Below are 21,362 nucleotides of genomic sequence, written 5' to 3'. Positions count from 1 at the left end.
GCCATCTCAGAAGGCGAGAAAGGCCAATACTGAGTCTTTAAACGATTGTTCTTTATATTCTACAACACACACACACACACACACACACAATAATTCCCTAAGAATTCTCAATGGGTCATTGAAAACCAGTCTAGGTGGTCCTGTCCAGTAAGTGTTTCTAATCCCTAGCTTTACACCTTGTGATATGAAAAGCAACAAAACCTCAAGCTTGGAAAAGCATTATTTTGGATAATATTTAGAACACAGGACTGAAAATGGGAAGGTTCTGTAGAAAGGGAACGTCTGTTTATGATAATTAGTAGTAGTGGTTAAAAACCTATTCCTCATATGGAGCACTTACTAGTTCTTTAGTAGCCCAGACAGCTGCTTTTAGCTAGAGGGCCTGCCATATGTAACGCCTTCCTTATAGCCATAACAGAACAAAATGATTAGTGTCCTGGGGAGGGACTCACAGCCCTAGAACACACGCATACATACATATACATGTGTACATACATAACATGTGTACATACATAGAGGTGGGGGGAAAGAAAGAAGGAAGGGAGGGAGTAGGAAAGAAAGGGAAAGGGAGAAAAAAAGGACAGAAAGAGGAAGGAAGGAAAAGGAAAAGATTGATTTACATGCCTATCACTATATTATTTGGGCAAGTAGATTAGTTCTTCTCTGTGATTGCATGTGCGGGCAATTATGCTTCCATCTAGAGTAATTAAACACGTTCATTTGTTTTCTTGGAAACGACTAAAAGTAGATTATGTGCCATCAGGTGATTCTCATTTCAAAAAACAACTTGTTTAGCGGTAAAACTCCACCTCCAAAAATGTCCATACATTCCTGTATCCCCTGCTATCAATTTTGGTGTGTTGTGACTTTTTAAATCATGAATATTTAGTTCCAGTAAGTTCACTATGCTGTCATATTAAGGATGTTCCTTTTTAAATTAGAATCTATACGGTGATTTACTTTACTTTTTTCCCTTTTCTCATTCAGATTATAGTTTTTTCCGCATAACTTTATATATCCTATAGTTAAGTTTTCTTTTTTCTGAGAATTTTGTCACAACTTGGATCAACAGAATCCTTTAAAGCATGAAGACAAATATTTGCCTAGGAAAGACAGGGATGGAGGAAAAAATAAGTGATATGTTTGAGGTCTAAGTTTACTTCGATCAGTAGCCTGCAGTGCTCTTTTTAGCTGGAGGGCAGAAGGACAGAATTCTCTCTTGGACAGCTCCCCCCACTGTAACTGCTAGCTGTGAATGCACAGAATAATAGGTGTTGAATCAAGGAATCACCAAAAATTTGTACTTTAAAATTTTTGTCAATTAAAATATGTCACGTGTGATATTAGAGTAATTGAAATTATTATGTCAAATGATACACTGGCCTTATAGCAAAATTGGGGAATTCTTTAAAAGAAACCTCTTAGCTGTTCAGTAAAGCCTAGGATATAGGGAAGAAGAGTAATGTCATTGCTTTGACAGGTTATTTGTTGGTTTTCTGATCCAGGCTGTTGCCCTGCCAGGATTCTGAGAGCCCTGGGGTCCTTGTTGGATTCCTTTCAATACCTCAACTCCTAGATAATTGAAAAATAAGATCACTGCGGTCCGCTTGAGGAATTGTGGATCTGGGCTGATAGATTACATCCTCTCTGTGTCCAGATTGTCATTGTGCTTTCGCATCATTCTAGCGCCCTCACTGCTTCTGGACCTGAAACATCTGTCTCTGTATTATTCCTCACTCTTTATTTCTGTCACTAAGGTTCAGAGTGACTGCTTGAAGCAACAAGCTCCAAGGAAGGGATGAAAAGAGAGCACCTCACATCTGCTCTGTCAGCTCCGTAAAGTAACCGGCTCAGACAGAGGGCAAGGGAGATCCCCTAACTTCAATGGCAGAGGTGACCTAGTACGCGGCAACCAGGGGAGCTCAGCCAGGTATCTCCTCTAGAACAGAGCATAACCAGCCAAGAGGCCAGGGACCACAGGGGAGCTGTGTCTTTTTAGCAGTCTAATTGAAGACAGAATCTCCTCCATCGAGAAACTGTATCTTGACACTTGAACGGCCATGATGATTAACTGCCAAACTTGCCATCCTCCCACGTTTTAGGATATACCTGTAAAGAAAAGGCCAGTCTAATGAAACATGCTTGATGAACATTTGATCAACTGTGACTTGTTCTCTAGCCTAGTACTTGAGCCAGAAAAACCAAGTGTAATTCAAGCGCACAGGAAAAGATAGTAGTCTGATCCTACGGCGTAGTCTCAACTCTTTTGCCCCTCCTTCTACAGTTCTATCACTTTAGCCATTAGTTACCCTGGCTAAAAAGTTACTCAGTCAGTCAGTCAATATGAAACAAAATAAAAGTCTTTGAGTTTCAGGACCAGAAGCCTTGACCTTTCTACTTCTTAAATGCTTGAACTGACTCACAGCAGCAGTTCCTTGCTTCAGCTCAAGATGACAGACTCGCCCTCCTGGACAGCATGGTCTGACTGCTGTGTGATGCTTCTCTCTGTGTCTCTGTCTTTAACCCTTCGTCTTTTACCTTCAGCGGACATTAATTCTACCTCCCTGCCGAAAATTACTTAACTTCCTGGGTTAGGAAGTGAAATTCAAATGCCAAAATAAGCATTATTTGGGTTGAGTCACAGGAATGATTTATTATGTGTGGGTTTATCAATGAATCATTTGTCCACTTCAGGAATAGACTTTTTTAGTTTGTTGCCATTATACCTGGCAATAAACTAAAACAGATACAGCAGCATAAACAGAATTATTTAAGCAGTTCATCCTCTGTGGGACCTATTACTTTATAAGGAGAGTTTTAATGAAATTACAAATTAGAGTTGTGTCTTGCCATTGCAAAGTGAGTTCTGCTTTTAGAGTGAATGTGGCTTTCATAGCACCCAAGGTGATACTGAGCAAAGGATCATTGTTGGACCTGCAGTGCCATCTACAGGATAGATGGAATAATGGAGATTGTGCTTCAAGTAATGTAGCCGCAGGGGAATTCAGATGTGTTATGTGTTTCAAGTTCCCTGTGTACACACAATAAGACTCTGTTGCTACATTAAAAAAAAAAAAAAAAGTTGTATATTTCAAAATGCTGTTATAGTACTTAAGCCTGTATTAGACTCCTAAGGTAATGGAGTGTTGTGTTTTGGTTTTTATTGAATTAATTGGAAAGCCCATTCATTTGTTTCAAAAATCCATCTGATAATCTTTGTAAGATGTAGTATTAAAGTTTCTGGTTACTTTGAATAGACTGTATTGCACTTAATATTAGATCGTGATTTACTTATTTATCATGTCTATGGCTTATATCTGTCTCTCCCTGCCAGAACATAATCACCAGGAGGGAGAGATTTTTATTTTATTTACTGATTTTTCCTAAGAACCTAGAACAGTGCCTGCACAAAAGTAGGTGCTCACACATTTGTATGTGATGAGTAAATATCACTATATTTTGCTAGTAAGAGGAACAAATATGGAAAGTCAGTTACTCTCCTGGAAGCTTAGGGTCTTGCTTTTAATATGAGGGTGCCAATACCTTCTTCCTATCTTTCTGTTGTTGTGAAAATTAAATGAGATAGTGGATGGTGAAGTACCGTGAACTATGAGGCACTATAAAATTTAGGCATTTTTCCCAAATACCATTTTTTGTTTTGGTTAGAACTCCAGAAATGTAGGAAACCTAAGACCCTCTTTTTCGCCCCCCTCCCATAATTTCCTGAGGTACTTTTTTTTTTTAAATAAAGTGTGGCATGTACTTTTAAATTTTATTTATTTATTTATTTTATTTTTGGCTGCGTTGGGTCTTCATTGCCGTGCGCGGGCTTTCTCTAGTTGCGGCGAGCAGGGGCTACTCTTCATTGTGGCGCGCGGGCTTCTCATTGCGGTGGCTTCTCTTGTTGCAGAGCAGGGGCTCTAGGCACACGAGCTTCAGTAGTTGTGGCATGCAGGCTCAGCAGTTGTGGCTCACAGGCTCTAGAACGGAGGCTCAGTAGTTGTGGCGCACGAGCTTAGTTGCTCTGCGGCATGTGGGATCTTCCCGGACCAAGGATCGAACCCCCATCCCCTGCACTGGAAGGCGGATTCTTAACCACTGCGCCACCAGGGAATTCCAATCCTGAGGTACTTTTAAAAGACCATATTGGTTGGGGTCTGGAAATCTTTATTTTATAAAAAAAAATTTAGAGGATCCTGAAGCACACTAAAATTTCAGAACTTCTGGCCTAAAGAAGAGGTTGAAATTGAATTGAACCCCAAATGAAAAGTTACTCTTTTACTATTGCCCCCGTCAATTATTTCCTGATATAAAGTTGTTTCTGATAGGATGTATTCTTTGTCATAAGGAAAATACAGAAAATTTTAGTTGATTTATTATTATTTAGCTTATGGTTTAGAGCACTGCCTAACTTTTACAAAAATTTAGACCAGAAGGGTCTAGACATATGTAAATAAAGATTCCCTGAATACATGAATGTTACTTAATTTTAGAGAATTTTACATATATTTCACAAAGTAGGATATAAATGTTACATAAAACATTAGAAAGTCAAGACATACAGGGTTCATCAGGGTCATATCATTTGATCAGGTGGGAGATGTGAATAGAACCAGGCCCTCTGATTCCAGCCCCATTCTGCTCTATCATGCTGACCCTCCCAGCTCCTACTTCCTTCCTCCTCCTGCCCAAACACCAGGAACCAGCAGAGAACACAGTGCTAGCTAAGTGTGCAGTAAGGCCCCAGGAAGCCTCATTTCATAAATCAGTTTCTCAGCATTCTAAATTTGAAATGATTTTTCATCAGTACATGTTTGTCTTCTTGACAGCCTTACTTCAGCTAGAATCTTTGGGGTAGGACTAAAGTTCAAAAGAGTGGGCCAAATACATAGGATTAAGTTCTTTGGATTCAGAAAGGAAAAAGAGAAAGTCTCACGTACTGTTTATGAAACTTGTGACGTACAGTTTGCATGTTAGAAGCCTTTTTTTTTTTTTTCCTATTCATGCTTCTGGTTTTTCCACCCTAAGATAGATAGACAGATAGATAGATAGATGGATAGATAGATATCGCTCATGTCTTTGCTTCTGGAAGTCAAATATACTCGATAAACATGCTCTCTGGCCTCCCCAACACACACACACACACACCTGCACACACACACACACACACACACACACACATCTGCCTTTGGAATGCTGCCAAGAATTACCATTTTACTTGAATAGCATTAGGTAATTTATTTAATCTGTTCCAAACTTTAGGAAATGCAGTACCGCTAAAATATTCTTCTCTAACGTAAGCCAGTGATTCTTACGGCTGCATCTCCAGAGGTACAGGCTGCACATCCTCCCCCAGGGCTGTCTAGCTTTCTAGCACCAGGCATTTGTAACTGAGAAATCAGCAATGCGGTACTTGCTGTATTTTCCAGAATCCCATGCTGGGATCCTACACTCTTCTCTGGCCCTCTTATTAGCAATGATCTGACACAAAGAATTATGAAACCTGGGAAAGACAGAGGCCAGAGAAAACTGTCCCATCTTCCCAGGATGTGCCATATCTGCCCCCCCACACACTACCACCCCAGAACCTCCAAGAAAAGAAACTTGAGCCAACATTTTAGACTAATCATCATCCTCTGGTTACAGTTACATTTCTGGGAGGCCAGAGGCTGCTTCCCGGGGTGCAGAAGGACACACGCAGAACGCTGTCATCAATCATTCATCAGTTGCAGTTGCTATTTGCATCCATTTATCTAATCACAGAGCACAGCAACCACCACCCATGAACAGTTCAAAATCAGATTAACACAGAAACACTGAGGGTGATTATAACATAATCACCCACAAATTCTCTAACGCTATCAAAAATATACGCCTGCCCCTGTTCCTATTTCCTTAAAATGAACAATAAACGTTCTCTCTACCCCATATCACATGTTTAAGGAGGGGTGGGAGAGCGTAGAATATTGTAACGCAGAGAGAATATGGGGGCAATCGCATGCCACATTTCTTCAGATCAGCAAAGAAACTTATCCTTTGGGCTGCAAATTCCTGGGATTGTGGTTCGAAGCATATTCTCTCTTTATTTCTGTAACCACACGAAATGCACACTCACGCAAAGCTGCTCTGCACTGCCATTCATCTTTCTCCTGCTCCCACCCCCCGCCCCCAGTCACCTTCCTTCACTCTTCATGGTTTTCTTCGTCTGTTTGTTTTCGGTACCAGGCTTTATCTTCGTGGTTTCTACCTCAGGTTCTTTTCATGATTACAATTAGACTTGAAGCTGCTACGTATTCACTTTATCCAGGACATCTTTTTAGAATCATCATAAACAACACTAAAAGCACTGAAGATGGAAAATGACAGGAAATGAATGACCTTTCTTTCTTCCTCTGTCTGAAAATCTCTCATGCCTCTCCTATCACAATCGTGTGTGTGTGTGTGTGTGTGTGTTGACTCAGAATCGTACCTCACTGGACAAATACTGAATTGACTTCTGCTCACTTCTTGTCACGTCCTTAAAGTGCTTATATACTTTCTACTGTACATAACATAATTTAAGGACCTTAAGCTCTTAAACTTCTTCTGTTATATATAACACTATTTTAGTTTGAAAAGAAATATTCAAATAACGTAACACCCAGGTGATAGCAAAATGGTTTCGTTACTAAAGGATAAAATTCGAGCGAGGCTTACATTGCATACTTCAGTGTAACCAGGAATAAAGACCGGAGGAAGCAAGCAAAGTATTTCTCGTCAAAGGAAGCCTAGGTCGCCTATTGGCAGCCTGGCTGTTGGACTGTGTTAATGGACCTATAAAAGCTTTGTGGGCATTACGTTGATACTGAGCCCTTGCAATTTTATAATTTTAACTAAACCCACTAAATTGAGGAATGCGGTCTGCGTGCAGGGTGAGAGGGGGCACAAAATGTACTAACTGTCAAGCCATCCTGAACGGATTCAACTGAATTTCTCTTGTTCTTCAGCTAAAAGGATTAGTAGTTCTTTGCATCCTCAAGTAGCTTGAAAACTTGGTCAAGGATGAAAAGTGCTATTTTCAGGTCAATATCTCCTCCCCTTTCCCAGTCCCACACTCAAATCAGTTCCTACCTACAAAGGAGGCTGGAATCTCCACTCCTCAGTACTTTTATATATGAGGTAGCATAAAAATTGCCTTCATTGGTGTCTATGACAGGCCTATCTTTAGCCTGAATAATATGATACTTAGGTTTCAGAATATTTTAAGCAGAAGGAGAAGGTGGGTTGCTCCGTTGCCAGCAAGCTCATTCTTGCTTTTACATGTATTTATATATTCTTCCTCCTGCCAGGAATGCTCATTTTCTCTCTTTCTTACCTCCCTCTTTCTTCCCCTTTTTTACCTTTTCTTCTTACCCAACTTTTTAAGGCTCAGCTCAACTCAACCTGAGTTGTGAGGGCTTCCCAGAGCAGGACAGTGATTTCTCCTATATGTACTTCTTCTTGCATATTTTCTGGAATACATAACATAGAATCTTACTACATATTGCGTTCATCATGTATGTACAAGATCATGTGTCTTCCAAGTGACTGTGGTGTCTAGAGATCAGTCGTACATCATCACTTGTCTAGTTAGGCTTATAGAAATGAACGATATTTAAATTAATGTTTCTTAGAACTTGGATTTTTTTTAAATTACTTATTTGGGAGGGAAAGACAATCTCTTCTGTCTTAAGTGCTTATAAATTGGATATTTTTAGATTTCTGGAAAACTAAGTACTGAAACAGGTAATGATAAAGCTATTAGGATAGCTCTCCAATGTCCATTGTCTTATGTATAAGATCCAATTTGAATGGGTTTTACTGTTGTACATTTCTAAAATAATTTCCATAAAAATCATGTTTGCAAACTTTAAAATGCTTTGAACATAGATATGTCATGATATTAGAATCCACTTAAACATAATTTAAGTAACAAAAAAATGGGTTTATACATTCATCAGCAGTTAGGCAAGATTACTGAAAAAAGTAATAAGATTTATGGTACATCAAATCTGTAAATGTAGCTAGCTAGGTATCTGTCATCTCTTAGAGGTAACATACCAAGTGAGATGTGCAGAAGAACTTGAAAAATACCTTTTGTTCACATATTTTGAGATGTGACATTAGAGTGACTTATTTATGAGAATTTCATAATACATTAGTAAGTGTGCTGCAGGATATTTTGGAAAAGTAATGAAGGCTTAGTAATGCAAAATTTTTCTCCAGCCTTCTGTTCCTAGAGATAAATGAGGTGAGACTTTCTTTTCAGTTCAAGACTTCAGCTCTTCCTATCCATAATCTCATTTATCACTTCATCCTACACATTTGTATAGTTGCTTATTCTTTTATAAATCTGCTCCATCTCCTCTACTAGATTCCAAGTCTCCTGGAGACAGATCCAGGATTTTTTCATCTGTTTCCAAGGCCTACCAGCAGAGTGTCCAGTGCAAAGTGTGTGCACATGAGAGAAGGAACAAGAGTTTGCTACCAGACGGGGGGGAAAGTGGGAGAGGAAGGAGGATGCGTATGAACGGTGGCCTGGTTAGCTTCGCTGTCTGCTAAGGATGGTGCCCTGTTGCCGGCTCAGCCCTTGATCAACATTATCCCACTCATCCACGCAGCTGTCTTCATCCAAAGTCTCCATCCAACACTACTGAAAGCCTCTTGGCTGCTAGGCATCTTTCTCTGAGTATCTTCCGGGAAATTCATCAACAGATAAGGGCATTAAATAGAAACATGGCCCAGTGAATTCTGGATTGTGGTGGTGGTGATAAAAGTACAGGGAAAAAGGCTTTTTAAAAAAAAAAATTTTAATGAGGAGTTGGCCTGAAAGAGGGAGGACATTCTGGCAGATCGACACCCAGGAATACAGACAGGGAGGTGGGAACAGGAAGGGGGGAGGTGCAGGGATCTAATGGCAGTTTGCTATCACTAAAACAAAAAAGTGCAAGACACAGAATAGTGAGGAATGGGTATTAAACCCATCGAGGCCATGCCATAAAGGACCCTGCTAAGCTGGTTAATGAGCTTGGACTTCATCTCACATAATGGGTATCCATCAGACATTTAAGGAGAGTGACAGGCTAGTTTGGATAGTTCAGTCTGGCAGTTTTGTAAAGGATGTATTTGAAGGCATAGAACTGAAGGCAGGGAGACTGATAAGTAGATGGAATGAGGTGAGAGACTCAACGGGCGAGAGTATTAAAATTGGAGATGAGGGAATATTCAGGAAGGATTTTGGAGGTACAATTACACCTCTGTCTCAGTACTCTTTTTTGAGTGTAAATCATATATCACTCCCTGGTTAAACCTTTAGATGGTTCCCCATTGCTCTGAGAACAGAACACGCAGAACACCTACCAAGTCCTACAAGGCTTCCCTCCTGCTTACCTCTGAGCTCAGGCCCACACCCAGTTCAACCACTGTCCTCAGCCAGGCCTGAGGTTATTTACTTTCTCTATATTCACCTGTTGGTCTCTCTGGTTCAGGGGCAGCAGTTTGCCCTCTGATCTCACTTCTCTTGGGGATCGAAGAAGAGTTGTTCCTTTTTCAGTTGTTCAGAAAGAGTTGCATTAGAGGGTTTTAAGCAAAGGAACATACTTCACAAGAAATACTCTGGCTGCCATATTGTAAAAAGACTACAAGTCATCACGTGCCAATGTGGCAGGCCTCTGCTGCATTTAGACTTGTTGAATTATTGAAAAAAAATCATTATGTTTTTTACAAACCATAGCTTACTCTTTGGAGATGCAAGGGATTAGTGGGGGTTACTAGGCAGTCTCTTGCTATGAGGCTTGCTGTGAGGACATCTTACGCTGGGTTCCAGGGAATCTTGGGCAGATTCTAACTGACTGAGAACACAAGTATCCCCAGGTGGATATATTGGTGGGGGGCATTAATAAGATGCAGAAAAATGCTGAGTTTCATTGTAAATCTCACCCTTTTGTAAGATGCACATCATCCAGCAGTTGAAGAGTTGGGTTGCAAATTTTAAAATATCATTGATAATAAAAAGAAATCTTAATAAAATTAATTCTTTACTCTCAATACAGGATCTGCTGGTTCCATTTCACTCAGTTGTCCCAGACACTGGCGTCCTGCACCTTGCCAGTCCACTGTCCCTGGGTGGGGCTTTCATTCTCCTGGTCACAGCGGGCAGCTAGGGCTCTACCCTGTCAGCATTCCAGGTAGCTGCATAGAAATCAAGGAACAAAAGCATCAGCTGTCTTTTTAAGGAAAATTCCCTTAAGTTGCTATAAAACCTCAGCAAGTATCTTTTTAGCCAGAACTTTGCCTCATGGACATACCTAGCTGCAAGGGAGACTAAGAAATGTTATCTCTATTCTCAGGAGCTATGTACCCAGGTAAAAATCAGTGGTCCTGTTATTCTAGATGAAGGAAAAAATGGATATCAGGGGATAATAAGCAGTTTCTGTCCAGACTGCAAATGACATGGAGAATAGATGGTACTGTTTTTGTTTTGTTTCGTTTTAACATCAAAACCCCAAGGATTTGCGGACTTGGGTCAAAATGTGGAAAACTGTTGAGTAGTTGTTCAATTGAACTTACAAATTTGTTCAGCACATTTTCCTACCAGTCACAATTTTCATTATGCCACTTGAGCCATTTATTTCTAAATCCATCCCCTAATTTAAACTCTGATGGAATTCACGCAGCGTATATAACTCACCACCAGACAGCTGTTTTTGGTTTTTTTTTTTTTTACATAACTTTTTTTTTTTTTTTTTTTAATTTATTTATGGCTGTGTTGGGTCTTCGTTTCTGTGCGAGGGCTTTCTCCAGTTGCGGCAAGCGGGGGCCACTCTTCATCGCGGTGCGCGGGCCTCTCACTATCGCGGCCTCTCTTGTTGCGGAGCACAGGCTCCAGACGCGCAGGCTCAGTAGTTGTGGCTCACGGGCCCAGTTGCTGCGTGGCATGTGGGATCTTCCCAGACCAGGGTTTGAACCCGTGTCCCCTGCATTGGCAGGCAGACTCTCAACCACTGCGCCAGCAGGGAAGCCCCAGACAGCTGTTTTTGATCAGACTGGTGGCAGCCCAAATCTATAACCCTGGGATTTGTATTCTGTTCCAGGTCTTCCACCACAGAATGAAAGGAAGTTTGTTTAGGAACATTGGTAATTAGGTGGGGTGGGGCGTTCCATGCAGGGTGACTGTGAATGTAGGTAGGACTAAAGTATAAAAGTGATGAGTCCCCAAGCCATGAAAGCCAGGTAAAGCCCTACGGACTTGAATTAGATTCATGGCTTTCGGCATGTTTTATACAAGTAAAGGTAAGAAGGAGGAAATTGAGCTGACTGACATAAACAGCCTAATAATCTGAGTGGATATATTAAATCACCCACTTATTACTCAAAGACATGAATCTTTGTCAGATGTCTACTCATGCTTTTTTTAAGCTTATTTGCTTTTTTCCCCCTTTAACTTGAAGTATGAAGAAAAGACGGGGGGTACGTTTCTCTTGTCTCTTGAATCAGAATGTCAGTTGCGTCAGAATGTGACAACTTTGACAAATGAGACTGTAGCTTGATCAGCAGTTTCAATATAGGTGCAGGGGTTCTCGGGTACCGAGGCTCTCCTCACCCGTCCGTCATCTACAGTGAATGACCTGACAGTTACTTTGCAAAGTTTGGAAATTTAACTTGGGAAGAATGATAAAGAATATAGAAACCCAAAGTATACAAATAAATTGGAAACCAAATGCTATTTTGTTTTGACACTAAGAAAAAATGTTCATTTATCTGGGTTTGAATTTCTTTCGTTTCCATCCCATATATATGTATGTCATACTGGAGTTCCATTTTGCTCTATTTCTTTTCAGTCTTTGTTTTATAGCTATTAGAGCAAACTTCATACCCTAAGTTCGAGAAATAAAGGACATTTTCTGTCTTCTTCTCAACTTGTTGCTAGTAAAACCACTCAAAACGTGGAGTGAAGAATACCTCTGCATATCTCTCTTTTTTCAGACACCTGATACATCTTTCTCCCGCCACTACCATTCTTTTCATTTAATTTTTGTTTTAGCTTATTAACTTCATAAAAGAGCATGCAAACCTTGATTGATTTGATATCTATTTCAGAAAACAATGTCATTTAATCTGTTGTGAAGAAATTACCCATAAGAATCTTGAAAACTAGTTAAGATGGTGACCAGTGGTCATGGAGACCACATTTAATGCCCTTTCAAAGTTAGTCCTCCTCAATAGCAAAGGAAGCAGAGAGGAGGGGAATTTCCCTTCCCTAGGCCAATGGGCTCTCTTCCTGAGATTTGCAAAAATATTCCCGTATACCAAGGACCACGAATTTTCATTCTTGTAGCTCTATTCTGGTTACCTATTCAGTGTTCACTCAGCACAGATTGTCCCTGTCTTAGCATTTGGGTTTGTATCTAGCTGAGATTGTTTTTCCTGCTTGTATCTAGAACCATAATATATTAATAAAATAGCTTCTAAGCATACATGTCTTTTTAAAAATATAATCATTTTCCTACAAAACAGACGTACTCACATCTCCCCCCACGTCTTCATCCCCTTCAGGATCCTCGTGATGCTCTTTTTACTGTGAGTGGAACAGGTGAGCCAACAGACCCTTAGGGTCACTTTAAAAAGTGTTTTCAAGTCTCTACTCCAGCCTAGTTTAGGAATAACAGTCCAGTGACTGCAATCCCATTCTTTCAAAGTCTGCTTTAAAGACTTCAGAAATATGTCTCTCCAAGGATGTTTAGGAAGACCAAGTTAAAATTTACAGTAAGCGAAGAATGGCTGTGGGAGGGATGCAGAGATAACAGGAGGCTTAAATGGAACAAGAAAAGGAAGGAATGCAGTTACTTTGATGCAGTTCTTTTCTAGGCCTAAGCAATGTCTGTGTTCCTTTGAATTTTAAACTTGTTTGAATTATTCTTTTGTTGCTGTTTGCAGCCATCACATTGATCTAGGGGAAGCAAGTGGGGCAGTTAAGAATCTCATTCCAACTTGGAACTGCCTCTATATTGATTGGTAGTAATGGCAAAGTGGCTGAAGAGGAAGGGACTGTGTGCTTTATTTCTTATTGACCGAAGGTGTGTCTGTCTGATTAGTCTCTGCCAACTACAGAAATAGCAGGTACATGCTGTTGAGGGATCTAGCGATGGAGGTGTTGTGCTTTGAGGGAGGCCAGCAAGACACCTGTCCCAAAGTTATCACCACTGGATTGTCCATTGCTTTCCAAACTCTACCACTGGAGATTCACTCATTCTGACATTTCAGTTCAAGTCAGTTAAATATATTTTGGATCCAATCCTTATGCACAGCTCTGGGACTTGTAAAGGATTCAGAAGTTAATAAATGTGGACTATCCAGGAATTTTCAATCTAGAGGCTGGACAGACATTTTTGTGTGTAAGAATGTATGTTGTATGATTTCTAACTTCAAGCCAAAAATAAGAACGGAAACCAAACATATGAGTAAGCAAAACTAATTTAAAAAAAAAAAAAGAAAGATTGAGTTAAAAAAAATCTACATGCCAAATAACTACAAGAGATCCATTTAAAGCAAAGTGACCCAGAAAAGTTAAATGTAAACAAAGGTAAAAGTACTAACAAGCAGGGCTTCCCTGGTGGCGCAGTGGGTGACAGTCTGCCTGCCGGTGCAGGGGACACGGGTTCGAGCCATGGTCTGGGAGGATCCCACATGCCGCGGAGCAACTAAGCCCGTGAGCCACAACTACTGAGCCTGCGCGTCTGGAGCCTGTGCTCCGCAACGAGAGAGGCCGCGATGGTGAGAGGCCCGCGCACCGCGATGAAGAGTGGCCCCCGCTTGCCGCAACTGGAGAAAGCCCTCGCACAGAAACGAAGACCCAACACAGCAATAAATAAATAAATAAATAAATAAATAAATAAATAAATAAATAAATAAATAAATAAAGTACTAACAAGCATAAAGCTGCTATTGAGGTTTTTATTAGACAAAGCTGGATTCAAGGTAAACTATGTCAACAGAGATATGAATGAGGAATTTATAATATTAAAGGGCACAATGAGGCTATAAGTATATACCCAAACACTATTGCACGAAAATCCAGGAAAAGGAAAGAAGAAACTGAGAGAAACACAATAGTGATTATAGCCTTTAATTAACCTCGATCAGCCCATGACAGATCGAGAAAACAAACAAAAAGAGGTGAAATATCTGACTTATAATTAGTAAGATTTACAGTATAGATAAGCATTTGTATATATAAATATATATATGTGGTGTACATATGAAATACACTACAAATATATGCACATGAATAAAATTATATAACAGAACAATTTTTAGATCACCTTAGAAATATACAAAATTGACTGTTAAGTGACCAAAAAAAATAAATTTCTACTATAAAATAAAAATTCCACATTCTGACCCAGTGCAGTAAAACTAAAAATTATAATAATTCACAGATTGATAAGAACACATTCTGGAAAGTAAAATTTTACTCTTAAGCAACTCCTGAATCAAAAGGGATTCATAATGCATTTTAAGAATTGAAAAAAAAATCCCTTGTATATCCTAGAATAAAGTTTGCTCAGGAAAATATGTAGCTTTTTAATACTTGCATTCTAAAAAAGAAAAAAGAAATGAATCTGGTTTTAACTCAAGAAGCTACAAATGGAACACTAGAGTATGCCTAAGGAAGTCAAATAAAGAAAATAAAAATGACCAAAGGAGAAATTAAAAAATCACAAAATTGTTAGGCAGTCCAAAAAACCGGTTTTTAAAAATAGAAAGCAAGAAACCACTAGACAGTGGGCCATCAAAAACAAAAAGGAGAAAGCACAGGGAAAGTAAAATTAGAATTGTAAAAGGGCAAATCACCACAGTTACAGTAAAGATGAAATGAATGATAAAAGTAATATGCAAGTATCTACCAAATATATTTGAGGCTATAAGCATTCCAGCAGGAATATGGCACCATGGAGTAGACTCAGAGTCACGTAATGAGAGCAGAATTGGGAAGGAAATGGAGAAGATCTACCCCTCTGCTGAGATTCCAGAATATCCTCAAAAGAATAGAAAACTGCATTTATAACCTCCTGATTAGATTCTAAAAATTTTCTTTCCCATCCCTCTTGAAATGGCTACTTTTTGCCTGATGCAGAAAAAAGTTGCTATTGAGAAACAGTTTTTCATTTGGAAAATAAATCTAAAAACTGAATATAAAAATGCATATGCTATGACTGAACTGTGCAAAACAAAATAATCACATTCATACATAAACACAAAGTGAGGACATATATTTAATTAGAGTAATAAGATTATGGGTAATTTTTCTTATTTTCCAGCCTTTCCAAAATACTGTTTACCTAATAGAAATGCAGAACAAAATGAGGTGTCTCCTGTATATGAGTCCAAATTTTTTTTTAACAGTTCTGAAGACTTTCTCCCACTCAAACGACAAAGTCCACTCTCCCTATTGTTATAAAATTGTAGATGGTGTTAAATTATTCCTTCAAAGGCCACCTAAAACGAACCATGTCCTTAGTTGAATGCATACTCTTCTTGAGTTGTTACCTCTTAAATACCAACTATGACAACGGTCTTCATCCTCATAGGAAGGCAGTCATATAAGAAATCTGCAGTACAGGGCTTCCCTGGTGGCGCAGTGGTTGAGAATCTGCCTGCCAATGCAGGGGACACGGGTTCGAGCCCTGGTCTGGGAAGATCCCACATGCCGTGGAGCAGCTAGGCCCGTGAGCCACAACTACTGAGCCTGCGCGTCTGGAGCCTGTGCTCCGCAACAAGAGAGGCCACGATAATGAGAGGACCGTGCACCGCGATGAAGAGTGGCCCCCGCTTGCCGCAACTAGAGAAAGCCCTTGCACAGAAACGAAGACCCAACACAGCCATAAATAAATAAATAAATTAAAAAAAAAAAAAAAAAGAAAGAAATCTGCAGTACAAACTCAGTTTGTATATTTTGTGGGAAGTACAGTGCATTTCTTAGTAAATTAACAGATCCTAATTAGTGGAATAATTCCCTCATCCTTTATTGAATTAACCGTAAGTAGAATGGACCAAAAGAGCACTTTGGAAACTCCACTAGAGATGACAGACATCAGGGGTGATTCTGATCTTGGACTTAGCAACTGTTTTAGTTGAGATGACAGATAACTTCAATCTCTCAAGACAGAGAGAAAGGAGACAAACTTTCTACTATGTATCGAAGACTGACTAAGCCTTTTCATGGATAAAATGATTTATTTCGGAGCTGGTAACTACACTATCTTGGGAATTTGTTGAGGTTGGCAGTGGTACTTCTTATCAAAAGATGTCAGAAAATTCTTACTTGCTGCCTATACTGTGTTTTTGAGAGCAAAAGTTATCTATTTTGTGACAGAAAAGGGGGGAATATTGCCCTCAGTTTTGGTTATATTTAGTGTGTCATTATAACTTTTGGTCTTATTAATACTTAGGCGACTTTGTATAGAATACTTACAGAATTTTTTGCACATCATTAAAAATTATATATCATGTCAAGGACTGGATGAATTGATGACAACTTGGATGAAATTTGACCTACTTTGCATATATATAAATATTTCAAATACTGTATTCAGGTAGAAAGGTATAGAATTTTTAAGAATTTCCTTACAGTTACTTGTACTTAGGAAGGCAGTCTGGAACTTAAGGCAACACTGCTTTTATTTCCACTATTAGTAATTATCACAAAGTATCTACATCTGGAATAAAATATCATAGCACATACTACTCGATTACTTTCTTCCTCCTTTTAAATAAAATCTTCAGAAATGTGATTCAGGTTCCCCTTGCCACGTACAGTCCACATCTTTGATTATGAGCCCCTACAAAAATAAAATTTAAAATCAACATTAAAAAACATTATTCTTTGCAAAAATTGTTTTGCCCGAGTAATGAAACAGTGCAGACCTATGAAACGAAAGAAAGAGAAGTCCCATCACAATCTAGCTGCCATAGGTAACTGCTTTTAAAAGTTTGATATTTATTTTCCTAGAATCTTATGCCTTTTTACTCTCACTATGTATATTTTTAACAAAAAAAGTTAATAAGCATACTCTTCTATATTTGCTTTTTTCACTTAAAAACATATTTTATGTATTATTAAATATATTGCCTTACTTTATAAATACAGATCCAAATAATTTGGTTAATGCATTTGTAGCATCATGTTGTATAGAACTACCGTGACTTATTAAATCAGTTCCAGTTTTATGTGTATGAGGATTATATCTGTTTTTTTAAATTACAATGTTGCAGCCAAAATCCTTGTACATGTACATGTGTGAATAGCCAAGAGGACTCAGTGTCCAGAAGTGAGATGGTTGTATCATGGGATATATATTTACACATTTGCCAAAATGAATATTCCTGCCAGTCTAATGGGGAAATTTGTCATTTTAATTATTAGGGAAATTATTACTTAATTATTAGGGAAATAGAGCATCTTTTCTTACAATTATAGGAATTTTAAGTTTTTTTTTTTGAATTGTCTACTCGTCTTTTCTGTTGAATTGTTCATCTAGAGTGTTTGAACACATTTTTTTCTATTAGAGTTATTGGACTTATATGTATAGTACATTTATTTGTAGTTTGTCTTCTGACATTATACATAAAAGTGCTTATTTATTTTACTTCAAAACATTTTGAATTATTTTGAAAAATTTTTTGAAATGCATAATATAGAAAAATATAATTCTTACATTTCTACCATCCAGAATTAGCATTTTTTTTTTGTTTTTGCCTTTTTTTTAACTAAAGAAATAAAACGTTTAATGCATTAAAAGAAAAGCCAGTCTTCCAGACCAACACCTCAGACCTCGTTTATCTTCCTGAGTGACAAAGTGTGTTTTATAGTCTTCTAAAACTTTTGTGTAGTTTTGAATGCCTGCATATGTTTCTATAAACAATATGTTATATTACTTTCTGTATTTTAAATTCCTTTTGTTAGTAAGAGCAAATTTTATAGTATAATATTTGGACTTCCTTTTACTAATGAGCATTTTGTTTTTGAAATTTATCCATGTAGATATGTATAAATCCAGCTAACAGTGTTTAACTTTTAGGCTCTCAGATTTAATAGTTTTTTATGTCTTGACTTTCCTCCTGTCAAAACTATAAAATTATCCAATTATTTTATTCTCTTTTTCTTTTTTTTTTTGTTCACATCTAAAATTTTGATGGGGATCATTTGACATTTATTTGCGGATAACCACCAGCCATCTGGTGGTTGCACAACATCAAGAATGTACAGTGCTAAGAGTCACTGATTTACATACTTTAACATTGGGGGGAGAAAAAGGGAATAATGTAAGTAGGGAATCAACCCGGTTTTCTCCCCCAAATTGCTGGATGGTTTGCTTATAGTTCATTCATCAATTCATTATGTGCTTATTGATTGAAAACACTGCCTTTGTCAAACATGCAATATCCAGATACATATGGTCAATTTCTGTGGTTTTTCTATGCATTTTTCTTATCCCTATACTGTCTGTAACCAGTATAGCTTAAGTTTATATTATTATTCTCCCCACATATTTTCCTTGGTATTCTGTTTATGCTTTCAATGTGATTCAGAATTGTTTTATCATGTTCCTAAAAGAAAATCTTATTTTTATTGCAATTTCACTGAATTTATAACTTAAATTAGGGGAATTTTTTATAGTTTCGATTTGTTCTTCAGGCACATACTCATTTATTCACATCTTCTTTCATGCCCCTTAAGTAAAATTTTACTGCTTCCCTCATACAAGTTTAGTAAATTTCTTCTTAAACTCATGTCTACAATATTTTTGTTGCAGTTAGTGTAAAATCTTTCATTGTATTTTCATATTTTCTGTCTTGTTCATATTTGTATAGTATGTAACTTTATCAAACACTCCAATTGTTTTCAGTAGTTTTTAAGTTGGCATTCATAGATTATATAGGTTTATTTGTCATCATGTGTCTTCTTTGGTAAAGTGTTATTCAAATCAATGGTTCTCATCCGGGGCAATTTTGCTTCCCATGGGATCATTAGCAATGTCTTGAGACATTGTTGGTTGTCATTAATATGGATCCTGTTGGTATCTGTTGGGTAGAGATTGGGAGGCTGCTAAATATCTTTCAGTGCCCAAGAGAGTCTCTTGATATTAGTGAGTCATACGAGTTCTTTATATATTCTAGATACAAGTCTTTTTTTTGGACATATGTTTTGCAAATATTTTTCCCAGTGTGTAGCTACTTTTTGATTTCCTAAGTCTCTTTTGAAGAGCAAAAGTTTTAATGAAATCCAATTTATTGATCTTTTAAAGTTTTTATAATTCATGCTTTTTGTGCTTTATTTAAGAAATCTTTCTAACCCAAGGTCACTGAAGTATTTTCTTGTGTTTTCTTCTGTAAGTTTCTTAGTGTTTGCTCTTACATTTAAATCCATGATCCATCTCAAATTAATTTTGGTAAATGATGAGTTAAGGCTTGATGTTTATATTTTTCCAAATGGCTATCCTATGGTTCCAACACCAGTTGTAGGAGATTTTTTTCCTTTCCCCAGTGAATTGCCTTGAAATCTTTGTTGCAATTAATTATTCATACGTGTGGATCTGTTTCTGGTCTTTACATTCTGTTCCACTTATCTATCTGTAATCTACTACCACACAATGGTTAGGTTACTGAAGCTTTATAATAAGTCTTGGAATCAGATGGTACAAATCCTCTAACTTCGATCTTTTTAACAATATTGAATCTTCTGGTCTAAGAACACAGGGTATCTCTCCATTTCTTTAGGCCTTATTTAATTTTTCTCAGCAATGTCGTCTAGTTTTTAGTTTAAAAACTAAATTTTTTGTCAGATTTATCACTAATTGTTTCATATTTCTTAAAGTTATCTTAACTAAATTTTTTCAGGTTTTAGATTTAATACTATATTAACTCACATCAAAAAAATTGTTAAGAAGGATTTTTTTTTTCGATTTTTTTTTTTTTTGAAGATTTGGAGGAATTAATAAATGGAGTCTTTGGCCTCAAAATGCTTTCCTCCTTACTTCCCAGTCAAACGCTACCCATTCATTTGAGACTGTGGGAAAGACTATTCCTCTACCCTCTTAGGTAGACTATGTATTTATAGTCACTATTTCTTGAATCTAATTAAACTTCCTATGAATTTATGCTTGTCTCCCCTTCTACATTTCCTATATCTTGAGGTTTTTCTTCATATCACTGAGCATGATGCATTATACACCTTATACAGAGGGCAAGGAACTCAGTCGCTAATGCTTGAGTGTTCAAAGGTAGGTTTCCATAAGAAAGCTTAAAATAGAATTATTTCTCTGAAGTAGAGAAATTGATTTTTTAGGAGGGATATTGCTTATAATGCTTCTGGCTAGTTTAAAGATGATCTGACAATTACTGATGATTAATTACTGAATCACTGTTTCTCTGAAATACATGTCTGACAGTTATTTCCTTTGGAGAAATGTTAGAAGGAAATAACATCAAAATAAAAAAATCAGAGCAAGACTAAATGTAAAGGCCCCTGGAATTTATTAAAGCCTTAGAAAAGGCTTGGACCAGGTGTGATGAAACATAAAAGCTATGCATTTTATTCACGTCACAGAGAGATATATGTACCCTAAAAATTGACTCATGCAGTTAAAGTTTTGGTGTATTTTCTACTGGAATGAATGTTGCTGCTAGTAGGATGATACACCAGGACCCTACTGAAGAACCATGGAAAAGGAACAAATGACTTAGACCTGGCAAAAGTATCTCTACAAAGAAATCCGATGTGCTCTTAACACTCAGATAACAGAGCATTTTTAACTAAGGGTCAGAAAATGAACATGATAGGTTAGCTGGCTGGACAGACATCCAGGAGAGCCTGCGTTCACTGGGGCACAGCCATCCACCAGCAGAGACACGCCACGTTGGAGGCTGGGATACAGGTGTCTGCAGGTCTGGATCTGGATGTGGGTGTACAGAAGGATCAGAAAACACACACATAAGACGTGCGCCCCCATCTTATAACTTTTTATACTAAGGAAATCAGTTTAAGTGGGAGACTGAGGGCAAATTTTAAGTAGGAAAAAAAAAAGAAAAGAGTAGAAAAGTATAATGGATTGTCTCCATAAGTGCTTCAGGCCTTGTTAGCACTTGCTGATGACCCCAGCTCCTTTCCTACCAGGTAGACTGGACTCCCTTGCCGGGAGCAAGCAGAGGGGGTCCTCGGGTGGCCTACAATGTGGTACTTGGTGCCTGAGGATAACTGTGGCCTCTAGTGTAAAAATGCTGGTCAAGGTAGCATTTTTACCAAAAGCCGAGAAGGACACTATAGAAGTCTGTTCCCCAGAGGA

At 38.0% G+C, this 21,362-nt stretch overlaps 1 protein-coding gene across 3 annotated transcripts in view; it reads left to right on the top strand.

The window, feature by feature from the left end:
- Window positions 1–21,362, top strand: part of TPK1 (thiamin pyrophosphokinase 1) — a 344,192-nt gene that overhangs the window by 268,795 nt on the left and 54,035 nt on the right. Inside the window, exon 9 of one of the 3 annotated variants that reach the window (XM_082400499.1) lies at window positions 12,574–12,610. The exons of the other annotated variants lie outside the window; for them this stretch is intronic. Coding sequence (XP_082256625.1) covers window positions 12,574–12,584 — 11 coding nt within the window. The 3' untranslated portion in view covers window positions 12,585–12,610. The remainder of the gene's footprint in view (window positions 1–12,573; window positions 12,611–21,362) is intronic. 3 annotated transcript variants of the gene reach the window in all.

The sequence above is a fragment of the Balaenoptera borealis genome, assembly GCF_965194805.1.
Source record: "Balaenoptera borealis genome assembly, chromosome: 7".
Lineage (NCBI taxonomy): Eukaryota > Metazoa > Chordata > Mammalia > Artiodactyla > Balaenopteridae > Balaenoptera > Balaenoptera borealis.
The sequence above is the reverse complement of the archived record's forward strand: the minus strand, read 5'-3'. Positions and strand labels throughout refer to the sequence as shown.